The 13890-nt window shown below is 30.6% G+C and overlaps 1 protein-coding gene across 1 annotated transcript in view; it reads left to right on the top strand.

Annotated features, from left to right (window-relative positions):
• The first annotated feature begins 1380 nt into the window (after positions 1–1380).
• The window catches only part of LOC130449484 (desert hedgehog protein A), a 109803-nt gene continuing 97293 nt past the window's right edge, over positions 1381–13890 (top strand). Inside the window, exon 1 of the mRNA XM_056787332.1 lies at positions 1381–1831. Coding sequence (XP_056643310.1) covers positions 1544–1831 — 288 coding nt within the window. The 5' untranslated portion in view covers positions 1381–1543. The remainder of the gene's footprint in view (positions 1832–13890) is intronic.

Below are 13890 nucleotides of genomic sequence, written 5' to 3' on the forward strand. Positions count from 1 at the left end.
TGTAATTTAAAATTAGTCTGTTTATTATTTCTTTCTGAAGCGTGTTTAAACAAAACCTTTAATCTATGCTAAAAAAAAGAAAAACAACCATTAGCCGAAAAAAATTCGGAAAAGGTTGTTCTGACAAAAAATTGTTTATTAGATATAATATCACACAACACTAATTAACGTCACGACAACATAAGACAAAGAATAGGCCAATCTTTAACTTTTAATGCAAATTTTTGTCACGGAGAATGCTTTCAAAACTATAAAAACTATAAAAAAGATGTATTAATGGACAAACATTTTGAAAGAAATACCATTAGCAGAAGGTATAAGGTAAGGCTGCAATTCTGGATCGATCCTCTTCAACTTAAAACTTTATGTAGAATGAAGATAATAATGTCGCATAATATTTAGAATGTACTTTACAATTAAATTAAATGTTCAAAATGACTACCATTCACTTCTTGACAATAACCGAGGCGATTTTGTACAACATTTTGTATGACATCAAGAGGTATTTTGTTAATTTCTTCCATTATCCTAACTTTTAAATCAGTAATATTGTCTGGTCTGTTAAAATATACTTTAGATTTTAAATAATTTCATAACAAGTAATCGAGAGGAGTCAAATCGGGGGGTCTAGCATATATATATTCACCCTCGAATATTATGTAATATTTTATCTATTCATATCTAAAGAATTTCATAAAAATATAGCCAAAAGTAAAATGATACGGCAGTACTATTCAATACCAAACAAAAACTATCAAGGACATAAATTTTTTGGTAATTGTCAACAATAAAAAGTAGGATATTAAATAATTTTAAAATGCTAGGTACATGAAAGATTGCTATTGTTAGCGAACTAATTTTCGCAGTTATCTAACAACAATTTTAATAATTTGTGTTTCATGACAAGTTTCACAGTTTTTTTGCAATTATATACTTAAATTTATTTGGATATTTTAAAATCTTTAACAACAAGTTAAGCAGTATGTACCTGTCTGTTGATTCAGATGAACAAAAAGTGGTCAATCGTACAGTTCCACTGACCCCATTTATAATTCCTATTTCATTATTACAGAGTGAAGAAACCCGAAGTAAGAAAAGAGAGACCAAAGAATCGTACCGGAGGATGTCGATAATACCACATGTAACCTTCTCAGCGGTACCATCGACCATCCCGACATGATTTGCGACCTAAAGCATTCTTCTTCGGGCCACTCCCTCCCACCAATCGTGTTTGGTATACCAGAAGATGGCCAGGACGATCTCAGAGTGGGGCCAACGTAACTTCAGTCGGTATTGTAGACACCGCAAGTGCAAATACGACGCAAAGATAAACTTGAAAAGATGCTCAAGTACTGTACTCGATGCTTTTCGGCACGGTGTCGCTTTTTGCGCTCCAAACCTTTAACTGTCATCGCGTACCAACCCTTAGTTGACATCGCGCAACCGGCCAAGTTATTCTAACTAGCCGATTAATTTTTTATAAGAGTGATGTAAAAAAATATATTTATTTTAGTTGTGGTACCGCTAAAAATTGACAAAAAAAATGATTATGAGGTGGTGCATTGTGATAATTTTAATGGGTACCTTCGCCGTTGAGGCTTGCGGACCGGGTCGCGGTGTCGGTCGTCGGAAAATTGGTAGAAAACTTACCCCTTTAGTTTTTAAACAGCATGTACCTAATGTGCCGGAGGTTACGCTAACTGCTAGTGGGGTTGCAGAAGGGAGAATAGGAAGAAACGATAGCAGATTTAATGATTTAGTACCGAATTATAACGACGACATTATTTTCAAGGATGAAGAAGGTACTGGAGCTGATAGATTAATGACCCAGGTGAGTTTTTTTCTATTTATATTTGAAACGTGAAATTTTTTAACTAGAAAAAAAATACTTATTAGATTATTGGAGATATAATTTTTCTATCTCTAATATATCAGAATTGTTAATTGTATTCCTATTATTGAAATTTATGCGTATCTTAAATTGTTATGATTATCTTCTTATATTCTGAATTCTAAAGGAGAAATTGCACTGATAAATATCCATTGATATTTTTTGGAGATGAAGATGGTTAATATCTGTAGTTTTTATTATTGGAACTCGAATTTAAATTTATCTCTTTTTACAGAAAATTCATTATTATATTCCTATTCAAATTTGGGTTGCGAACAGCTGATTTTATGTATTCATATTTGAAATTTGGTTCATGTTGAAATATTGTGAAATATTAGAATAAAAATTTTGATCTATTGAAATTAATTAATTATGTTTTTGTAATAAAAACAATATTCTATAGTTAATCTAACTAAAAAGTTAATAAAAATAGTGTTCCAAAAGCGTAGAGTGTCCAATATTAATCTTTAAAATTTTTAAATATAAGTTAACTTTAAAAAAATGTCACAGAAAGCACCCCACACATATTTAGTGAAGTGATGTTCCTTCCCGTCAATAATTTTAATCCGAAATTAAAATATTTTTTTTTTTTCAGTTAATATATTATAACATCGGGTTTTCATTGGCCCTAAGCACAATTTATTTGTTAAATTATAAATGAACAAACTTTCGTTTATCTAATAAATCATTTAGCAATTTAATTATTTCATCTAATGATTCATTGGACTAAAATAATTCTATTAGTAAAAAGTTCAAGTATCATGTGCGAGTAAGTGCTATTACATAAGCTTATCCAGCATTAATTAGCTTAGAATTCACTAAAAGGACAACATGATCAACAATACAGTCTTTTTGACGATCGATGACTTTAACCTTTTTATATGAAAAAGTTTCTATTAATGTAACGCCATCTTCAAGTAGTGTTTTATTTAGACCTCCCCTATAGTAAATTCAGGTCTAGTTTTCAGAAATAAATTGTTAAATCTGGTGATTTAAATTAAATTAACATATTATCGGTCCCGTGTATAAAATTTAGAATTCAATTAATCGTTTGATGTGATTAAAAATCGATTTCAAACATTCTGATAATCCTACTAATGATAATAGTAGTAACTTAGAAAATTAGCGTATTATCTTTGGCTCTTGTCAAACATGCAAAATTTTGTTTCCATTTTTTCGTTTAAAACGACAAACAATGTGTTTTTTCTTCTTTATTTTTTGTAGCTCATTTTTGGAAGTATTTTATTGAGATCAATCTAAAAATACAACATATATTTCCTTTTTGTATCGAAAGGCTTGAAATTTTTGTAATTTCTAATTCAAAATCTACAAATTTATCATTAGAAATAGTTCAGCACTAAACTTTTCTTCACGAAAAAGTCGCTTTTGAATCATAATGCTTCAATTTTGCACCTTGAATAACATTATATTCAATACAAACCATTATTTAAACATTGCGAATGAAAAATATTATTAGAATATTTTCAAATTTAGTAGATAATTTCTTTTTCATTTTTATATGTTAAATCAATAGCTTTTTAAATTAAGTCTGTGCACTTCGTAATAGATTCTTTGAGAAAAAAATCAGATTTTAATACTACAGTTACAAGTTACATTTACAATTATAACTTATCTGTGGTGTGGAAAATCCAAATGTTGGAAATTCATCAATTAGACAATAATAAAACATTTATAAATACTTCAAATCAAATCATACATTGACAATTTTTCAATCGCGATGAGTGCCATTGATTCACTTAGTATCAGCTGTAAAATAACACAAAGACAAAAAAGCAAATAAGATTCACTGTAACAACCTATACTTTTAGAGTTGTGGGTTAATTACTAATATTTCTTCAGCTTTCTTCACTTATATCTTCATCTATATCAATTTCCAATTTCTTTTACTATCACATCTTTTAAATTGGCTATGTATACTAGACTTTTTCTTGGAAATACCTCATTCGATCTATTTGACCAAAGCTTCTCCAATTTTTTATACTGTTAATCTTCATATTCCGTTATTATTATTTTCCACTCCGTCTCCATAGAATCAAATTCATTCTTGAAACAGACGAAATAGAAAATCTGTTTTTGGAGTTTTTTGGATCAGAATTGAACTATTTAGTAATTGAAGATTGAGAGTAGTAGTATGATACTTTAAAATGAAGAAGTAATTATCAGTTTCAATTTAACTGATATTCATCGTTTTTACATAATTTAAAGTTTAAATTTTTTTGTATAAAACAAAACTATAGCTGGGTTCCGTTTGTGACTATATTTGGGAATAATCGATAATCGTGGAGATAGAATATGCTCTATATAACGTGAGCAGAACAAAAGAAAGGCAAAATTTCTGGGATTGGTGTAGAGAATAAATTTCATTGTTGAATCTGTAATAGAACACAAACAAATGCCTAATAACTTTTCTGAAACTTTTCCCCGCTTTCGGGAAAAGACAATCTTATACGGGAGAATAAATTTGTTAGTTGAAGCGCTTTAATAGAAGAGAAGCAAATGCCTGATAACGTAGTTTAAAGGGAGGATAATCTTTTACCAGAGGAGATAAGGCGTTTTCTTGAAATAGATTCATGGCAGGTTGAAATGAACTTTACTCTTGTTCCAAAGGGGAAAGAAAAATGGATACCATGGTAGAGAGGTCCAAAGAGGGAAAACCACTATATATCTTGCTTTGTTTTCTCTAATCTTTATAGGAGCTCAAGGAATTACATTGGAAAAGTTTAAAAAGTTTTCCTCTAATATGCTACGAACTTCTTAGACTTATTATTTTATTAGTAAAAAGAGCGAAAAGATCCGGTTGAACAAATTTTGAAACTATTTTTCAGAAAGTGAATTTCCACTTTGATTTCTGCGAATTTCCTCTGTTACGAGATGTCGTATTTATAAAACCAATTGATTCTATATACCAGCAAATATGAACTAGTAAAGAGCTTTATAACATTTTCACAATAACTCAGATATTTTATTCACTGTGGCAAACTGTAAGCTTCCCATTTTATTTATAGACACTATTCTTATTTACGAACCACTTAAAAGTATAATTTTCTAATATTCAATTGGTTCAATCAAATATTTTCCCTATAAATTTTGCAAATGTTTTGAAACTATATTTTGGAGATACGTATTTTTGCAAAAATATCTCTCATTAACTTAAATTCAAATTAAATTGACATTTGATTTTCTAACGTCTATATTAGTTCAAATTTCATATTCACAAAATAAATTTTCTTCGTACACGTTGAAAATACCATTGAAAAATACTTGGGACTTCTGATAGCGTGGTTTAGATTTAATAAAATACCGGGACCTTGCTTGTAAGATGAAAATAATAAAAAACAGTCAGTAAACTTTTATGATCCGACTTGTTTGTCATTTATTTATATTTTACTGTTCGTTACAATAATTATCAATATTAACTATGAAATTATACAGGAATAAAATAGAAAAAAAAAAATATTAACATAGTTATAGAAATTTTCGACCTTGAGACATAGCGAACTTTTATTCTCATGATTCTGGTCTAGAAATTGGGTAGAGATTATGTACTTCTAGTCTAAAACATGTTAAAAATATTCCTTATACAGCGTTGAATACTTATATAATTGTCTTCTCTGTATACTACGTCTAATAACTCAATCAAGTAGTTGTAATTATAATTGAATGGTGTTACATAACCGACTATTTATGTGCGTTTAATTGATTCATTAAATATACGCTAATTATTGTATGTAAACAAACAATTTTAACAATGCGGAGTATGAATATTCTTTCTTCGTCTCGTTTTAAGGATTTTAGACTGAATGGAATCATTGCTTTTCTAATCGATTCTATACACTCCACACTTGTATTTCTAATGATCAGTTGTTAAAAAATATGCTACATGGTTTGAGAAAAACTTTCTCTCATGATTAGCTACACGTCATCGTAAAAGTTTGACTATTCGAAAAATTCTGCAAACTTCGAAATAAATGGTAATCAAATGGTGCCAGATCAGGGCTGCATAGAGAATGTGGTATTACCTCCCAGCCAAGCTCCAATAGTTTCCCACGAGTTGCCAAATATATGTGGGGCCTTACATTATCATGGTGGAATACTAAACCTTTACGTTTTGACAATTCTGGCCGTTTTTCTTTGATTGCTTCATCCAGTTATCGTACCACATTGACAGCATGAGCTTTCTTTGTTGTTTTTCTCTTCGATGTAGTTTGTGCTGATTCATCGTGTTTACTCCAATTTTTGTTACAGTACAGGACCAATTTTTCATCACCAGTGATGTTTATTTTCAAGAAAGGGTGGTTTTCATTTCGTTTAAGGTGCATATCGCAAATGTGGATTCTTTGTGTTAAATGAATTTGTTTCAGTTTCTGAGGTAACCAATGGTCAAGCTTCTTAACTAGCCCAAAACATTTTCTGTGTTTTTCAATATTTATACGACGATCCACTTGAATTATGACTTTGATTTTGTCATATCAACTTCAGTACTTCCCTCACCTTTGAGGAAAAAATCTCCAGAACGGAATTTTTTATACCAATTCCGACACGTGCGCCCAGCACCATAAAGTTCACACATTTCTTTGTGATCCGCAGCAGCTTTCTTTCCATTACGGAAATGTGACCAGTACTACGTGACAAACAGCAAAGTACAGCACTAACATAAGTTATTCAAGAAATAAAACAAAAACTACGTGAATCAGGTGTCAAATTTTTTTCCAAAAAAACCATCTAACAAAATTTTATCAAATTATTGTTGGTTTAAGAAGAAAACCAATTTTGAATCCTGCAAAACTAAAACCAAAACCACTGATTAGACTGCAAGACCTAGATCAAGATCATATATATATGCAAGACCAAGACTAAACTGGTTTTGGCTTTGCGCTTACTCATGATTAATTCTTCAGTATTGAAGATTTCAGTATTGAAGATGACAGTATTGAAGTTTACCACGTTTTGTTGTTCAAAAATTATCGCTTCCAATGTTGGTTTGTAGCTTTACTATTCTAAAAGCCAAGTGAACAGATGAGACATACATATTTAATTTCGTTCAAAATCAAAGCAATAGTTGTATATTCTTTTTCTACTTTTATAAAATGTGCAACGATCCTAGTTTATTCCCTTTGTCTAATAGAGCACGGAACTTAATTTTGTAATCCCATGAAAATTGTTACAAAATACATCTCTCTACAGCAAAATATTTTTTCCTTTTGTGCAGTGACAAAAAAATTAGATAGTCTTGGTTTATTTATATTACATTAAAAATCGCTATTACTATAATCAAGTATATAAATAATCTCTATAAATTTATAATACGTTGTGTTTCCTTTCCCTTGAAGTCCAAAACCTCTTTTACTTGAAATACGAACCCCTCTATAACTTAAACGAATAATTTGGGCTTCGCACCTCAGTAACTCAAAGTTGTAACGACGACGACTTTGTAACTTCCATCATCTATCAAAGAGTGATTTTGAATGAATGTGGAAACCAAAAAGATTCCCTATAGACCACTGTTATTGTCCAGTGCTTACATATTTTTACCAAATGGCTTCAAATGTGAGCAATAGACCAAATTCTAAATATAGTGACTTATGTGGCAAATCAAAGAAACCTCGTTACTTTGCCTGTACAGCACATTCTGACAAGTCCTAAACAAAGCTCAAGATCGAGCCTCTGTAAGTAAAAATATAAACCAATACATACGCTTTAACTTAGTAAGTGGAAACCTCTATCACTCAAATCATTTAACGTTTCTTAAGAAGGACCGACTTGAGGTTCAGGTGATATTTAACGAATCAACACAGGTCTATGTATAAACTCTATTCACCTAATTTTTGCGAAATCTAATGCTTGTCTTCCGTTTTTAGCGCGAACAAAGAAATTTTGGTAAGCATTGATTACGAAGGTAGTCACATTCAAACGGTATTCCCTAAACATATACATAATAAACCTACATAATTCGGAACATTCACACAAACTGCCGAATCGAATTATATTGAGAAAAATATCAATAAATTGATTGCATTAGAGTATCATTTGTATTTCTTTAGAGTTATCAATAACTGAAATAAATTTATCTCAATCATGACCTTTTCCAATGGATCTGCAAACGAATTGCTATTTTTAACTGTTTACATACTTTTTTTAGATAGATAATATTTTATTAATTTATACTATTTTGTTTATTAACACCTTTCAATTGCAATAAATGTTTTTATCGATATTCGCTTCAATGATAATTATTAAGTATGTTTTTATTGTATTAGCAAACATATATGCAATGCAAACACTTGATAATTTTGTTTATAAATACTCATGTAAAGATGTTTTAAATAAGAAATATTTTTATTACTTATTTTCAACCATAATAGTATTCAATTATACTGTTATCTAATATTTTAGATGATTAAAAATAAATAGTAATGATGCGCAAATAGTTAAGCAGTTGGGTGTTGCTGTTTATCCTCTATGCACTTTTCCTTTTCAACTGGAAATAGCATTTATTTAGAATTGGACCTTCACTGACGTCGTTGAATCTGTAAAATTCTTAGAGCTTACATATTGCCGTATTATCTAAAAAATAAAGTTCTTCCTGTTTTGCGCTGAGATCAGTTTCCAAAGAACTGAACTTATCCACCTCCTTAACAGTTTTTTATGCCCTTATTGAGTCGCATCTCCGATATGTCCTTACCTTCTCGGGTACGTGTGGTGCGACTCAATTTGAGCGAATCTTTAAACAACAAAAGAGAGCTGGTTGCTATTTACTCGGACTAAACAGCAGGGACTTTTTTAAAATTTCTGACTCCTTCTTTAGTCATCTTTGAATCGTTGCACAGCTATCCACTTAGGAATGCGGAGCACGACATTTACGTACCTACTCCACGTTCAGAATTAGTTAAGGCGCTCAATATTTCACAATGTAAAAAAATGCACAATCACTTGCCATATTGAAATCAAATTGTAACAATTTTCCTCTATCATTTTTACCTTCGTTATCAATAACATCTTGCTATCTAGTATGGAAATTTTCAACACCAAACCGATAAAAATCATTTGGTTTTTGAGTGAAATAGTTTGAGGAAGTCCGATGATGAGATATCGGGCGAGAATCGGTTACTTGGAATTGATATTCAACATCTAGTGACTAGACGATCTAACTGTAGATAGCATTAATTTGGAAAAGGACCTTCAATGGTTGAGTCATACAAGATAAAGGGTAGTAGTAGGGTTCATGAGGTGAGGAACTGATAAAAATGTATTATAATCTTCCTGCGACTTTTCTGTGTTAATATTAAGATCAAATGTGAGATGAAATATGAAGGTTTTGATGTAAAGGTAGATCAGAATACATCCCAATGAATTTTTTGCTATTTTGCACAATCCATGTAGCATGGAGGTGATTTAGTTCACAATTGCTCCAAGTCTTGTTTCATAGTTGTCCAAATGTTAATTTTTCTATTGAACATAAAAAGTACAGTTGATATTGTTTGTAATATTTATACTTTGGTTTTTAAGTTGGAGGAAATTTTGTTAAAATTGATAATGCAAACATTTTCGAAAATAAACCAAAGTATTTTGGGTGCACTTCATTTAATTGTTCTATGTTTGACTGAATTCTTGAATTTCCAATATGTTATGTATTGCTCAACAATACAGAAGACACTTATTAAAGGCATATTTGTTGATGGAACTGTTACAAAAATAACGGAACCGAGATATCAAATATCAAGTTTTACTGCCTATTCTCTCTAAGCAGTAATAAAATCACAATTTTTACGATTTAAATGTTTCATATTATCAGATCAATACTTACTATTCGAATGTCATTATGTAAATGTTTATACGTATCGGTATTCTATTGTTTCAACTTTTATTTCGCTTACAATAAAATTGTTTTCCAATAAATAATTGACATAAAAATATTTTAATTGTACATAACCAACATGTTTGATGAATTAACATACACTTAACCTAAAATACGGTATAGAGTGAACAAACCAAATGTTACTAGCACTTGTTGAATAAGTATTTGGCACTATGATAAAAAGATCTGTGTTCGATGTAGTTGTACTAACATTTTCTGCTAATTTGAACGATTCACTTATTTTATTTGTATATAATGAAATTGATTCTAAAAATTTACGATCCATAATGCTTATTGTACGAGGATGGTCTCAAAAGTACCTTGCATAGACAATCTATATGTTTCAAGTTTGAAGACGCCACATTGTTTAGTATTTGTTTGGAAGCCATGAATTGTGAACTTTTTAAGTGAAATTAGTCATCATTATATAGTACAACACTTTTATTTAAAAGGCCTTAGCCCAACCAATATAAAACCTGAAGTAGATTCTACCATGTATAGAACTGTTCCAGTAAAATATTGGGTAGCAGGGTTTAAACGAGACCATACAAAATGTCAAAACCAGCATGATAGTTGTCGACCAAATGAGGTGACAACTCCAGAAATGTTGAAAAAAATCCCCAAAGCGGTACTGGATGATCGTCGACTGAAATTGCTCGAGCTAGCAGACACACTAGGCATTTCCATTAATGCGTTACATCACATATTAACTGAAAATTTGGACATGAGAAAGCTGCGTGCAAGATGGATGCCGTGTGTTCATAATGAAGCGTCATGAAGATGTTTTCATCGAGTGTTTGGGAATGTTTCATATAACAAAAAGACAATCAAAACAATAGACTGAAAAGAACCGGTTTCAAAGAAGGCAAAGACCGTTCCACTGACAGGATTAGTCATGGCTTCTGTTTTTTGGGATGCGGGTGGGATAATTTCCATTGACTATCTTGAAAAAGGAAAAATTATCAACGACGAGTATTAAGCAAACTTATTGCAACATTTGAGTAAAGAAATCAAGCAAAAATAGACGAATTTTACTCAAAAGTGATGTTTCATTAAGGCAATGTCCCAACTCACACATCCGGTATTGCAATGGCCAAAATTAATGAGTTTAAGGAGCTTCAGTTTCAGTCTGAAAATGAAGAAGAGACATGGGTAGAATCGGAAGATAGACTTGATAATCTGCATCCAGAGAGTGAACAAATCATAAATGTCTCAAGGGGTCTCAAGATATGTCTTTGAGAAAGCTTTTCTGTTCAAATTGAATATATAAAAAATTTCAAAACCTAATTATATGAAACCTTATTCAACGTTCAATAAATAGTATGTTTAGTTTATTTCATTACTTTTGGGACATCTTGTATAACTGGAAATAATTTAAGAATTTAAGAAAATTTTGAAAAATGTCATCGTATCAAATATAGGGAGAAGAAAAATCATACATACACTTCACTATATATAAACTTAGGTCATTGAAAGAGTGCGCAGAACACGTTCCTGTATTACATATGAACAGTAATACTACAACTGTGTAAATCGGAATTCAATTATCGACTATTCAATTAATTGTTTTTCAGGGAATTACAAGGCAACTACGAATTATTAATTTATATTATTTTCTTCTGGATAAGTTATAAAAAATGTAGTATTACTTCAATTACTATTTTTTAAATTACGTAACTATCATTTTTTTAGTTTGAAAGTTGAAAGTTCTGAGCACTACAGCGCTTATGGACTAGTTACCTTTGAACAAAATATTTCAAAAACTTCATTTAACGTCGGTCGTTCATGTACCGTGTTTTATTAATATCTTCTTCTTTTTAAATCTTATCAGTTATTAATTTGCTAGGATCAGCGAAATATATCAGCAGTGGTTAAAACTTAAGCAGAGTTCGTGTCTAGTGAAAGAGTATTAAATTGTATGATTGTAGGCCAGTTAAATAACACACGATTATAAATATTTTGAAAGTAGAAGCAGATTGATGAAATATAAAACGGTTGTATTGGAATTTTGTATATTCACAATACATCTCAACAGCAAGCATCGAAAAAGCTTTCATCGCGATGTTAATCAGAAGGATCTATCACTCAAACTTTCAAGACAAATACCAACAAATGTTATATCTATGTTTTGAAAATAATTACGGGAGCAGAAGATCCACGGATGTTTACTAGCACTAGGATCATGTACGAGTAGTAAATTTTGGAAAGTACCTATCGATTCCAAGCTTATCTAGAAATACCGTAGTAAACACAAGTCTCAGGAATAAAAATAAGTACTTTGAGGTGAGGTTTCTTGGTCATTTAGAAACAAATATAAAAGTTTTGAAGGTTTGATAAACAATGTGCGGATGTTTTTCCTGCAATTATTAGCAACCCGTTTGTTAGCAAAACAACAATTTTACCAATTTGACATTGTTTTACAAACTTATACACGAGAAATACAACTGTAACTAATGGTTGATACATATAGAATTTCAACTGAGACTACAAAACTTAAGGTATCCATGATAATCATCGTAATATTTAAGTATATTATCTATATCATCATCTAATAATAAATCATTGATGAACCGCATTAATTTTTATTGAAATATGACCCATATTCCTTTTCATGTTTTGAAACAAATTGAACGTGATACATAAGAAATTTATGTTGCTCATACAGTCATAATTACTTAATTTTAATGAGTAATGTCGATAAAGTGCGAAGAATTTCAAAAATTGAAAATAATATATGAATCATCTAAAAATTACGAGCTTTCAATTAATATCATAATCAAAACAAACATTTTAAATTTTTCCATTTTTAAATACATTCAATGTAATCTTGATTATAATTCACAAACTTTTAATATTTTGTTTCCCTTGTTTTTATATTTGAAATTATCTTTATCTTTATCAGTTTATCAGATTCGTTCGTTTCCAATAAGATGACTTCAACTTATAGTAGGTATGTTGCAAGTGAGAAAGAACGAAAATCAGCCAAAAATTTGAGAACAGGCTGAAGGAATTAAAGGGCTCTAAAAAAACACTCAGTCAGACGAAGACGAAGTTTTCCTGGGAAAAGTTAAAGGATATGTTAATTATGATCCAGGAGTCTGATTTGAATCTGAATTTCCAGGCTCTATTACAAGAGCCTTGCGCCTGCTCCCGTCCTTGGTTTTGAATCAACTGTATATTATATGATGGTTGTTTTCCTTAAAAGTTTTTTCTTAATAACATCATGATGGATTAAATTCGATGATGAGATGTACTTGATGTCATTATGTTTATCTTTTTAAGATATTCTAAGAATGGGCATCGTGGACTAATTTATCATCAAGTGTAGAGGTGGGACATCCATCATGACCTAAAGTGCTCTGGTTGGATTCTTACAGCTCTTGTGATATACCCAAAAGCAAAACTTTATAGTTTATCGAAGGTTTCACACGTTCAACACTAACTCACTAAAATAATGTATTAGCAGCAATTTAAGCTTACTTACTGCCTTAAGTTATTTTTTAAGTATTTGACCTTAGCTTTTCACTGTATGACAACTCTTTTCTGTCTTATTTCAAATTTAGGAGGATTGGAGAATTAAAATATTTGATTTGTATTAAGTGGTTATTATTAAAAGTTAAAGTTAAATGCAAGCTTGACAGTATTTTTATTTCTTCGAACTTTAGAAACTGGCCTAACGATAGTTCGTGTCTGTTCAGAAAAAAAGAATGTTTCGAATGCGATATATGGCTATAGAAATATGAATGCAAAGCCCAAACATTAATAACACACGATATCTGCGAGCGATTGAGAAAAAAATGTCAACTATAACACTTTTATGATATTGAAATAAATCGTTTTTTGTTGGCATGTCCTCCCACGTTAGGATGTGTAAGAAATTTCTGCGTGTCTTTGCAGGTAGATATTTACATCTACAGAATGAGTCCCATATTAAATTTAATTAATATAGGGTGACGCATACAGCCTACATTATACAGTTTGTCCTAGTTCAAATAAAAATATCCATATCCAAATACTTGATGATATGTTCAATTTTTTGGAGGGATACAGAAGCAGAGATATGAAATCGTTCTATCTCTGTTTTTCCACTCATCTGTCTTGTGGCCTCCCTTCACATATATAC

Source organism: Diorhabda sublineata, chromosome 10 (assembly GCF_026230105.1).
Source record: "Diorhabda sublineata isolate icDioSubl1.1 chromosome 10, icDioSubl1.1, whole genome shotgun sequence".
Taxonomy (NCBI): Eukaryota; Metazoa; Arthropoda; class Insecta; order Coleoptera; family Chrysomelidae; genus Diorhabda; species Diorhabda sublineata.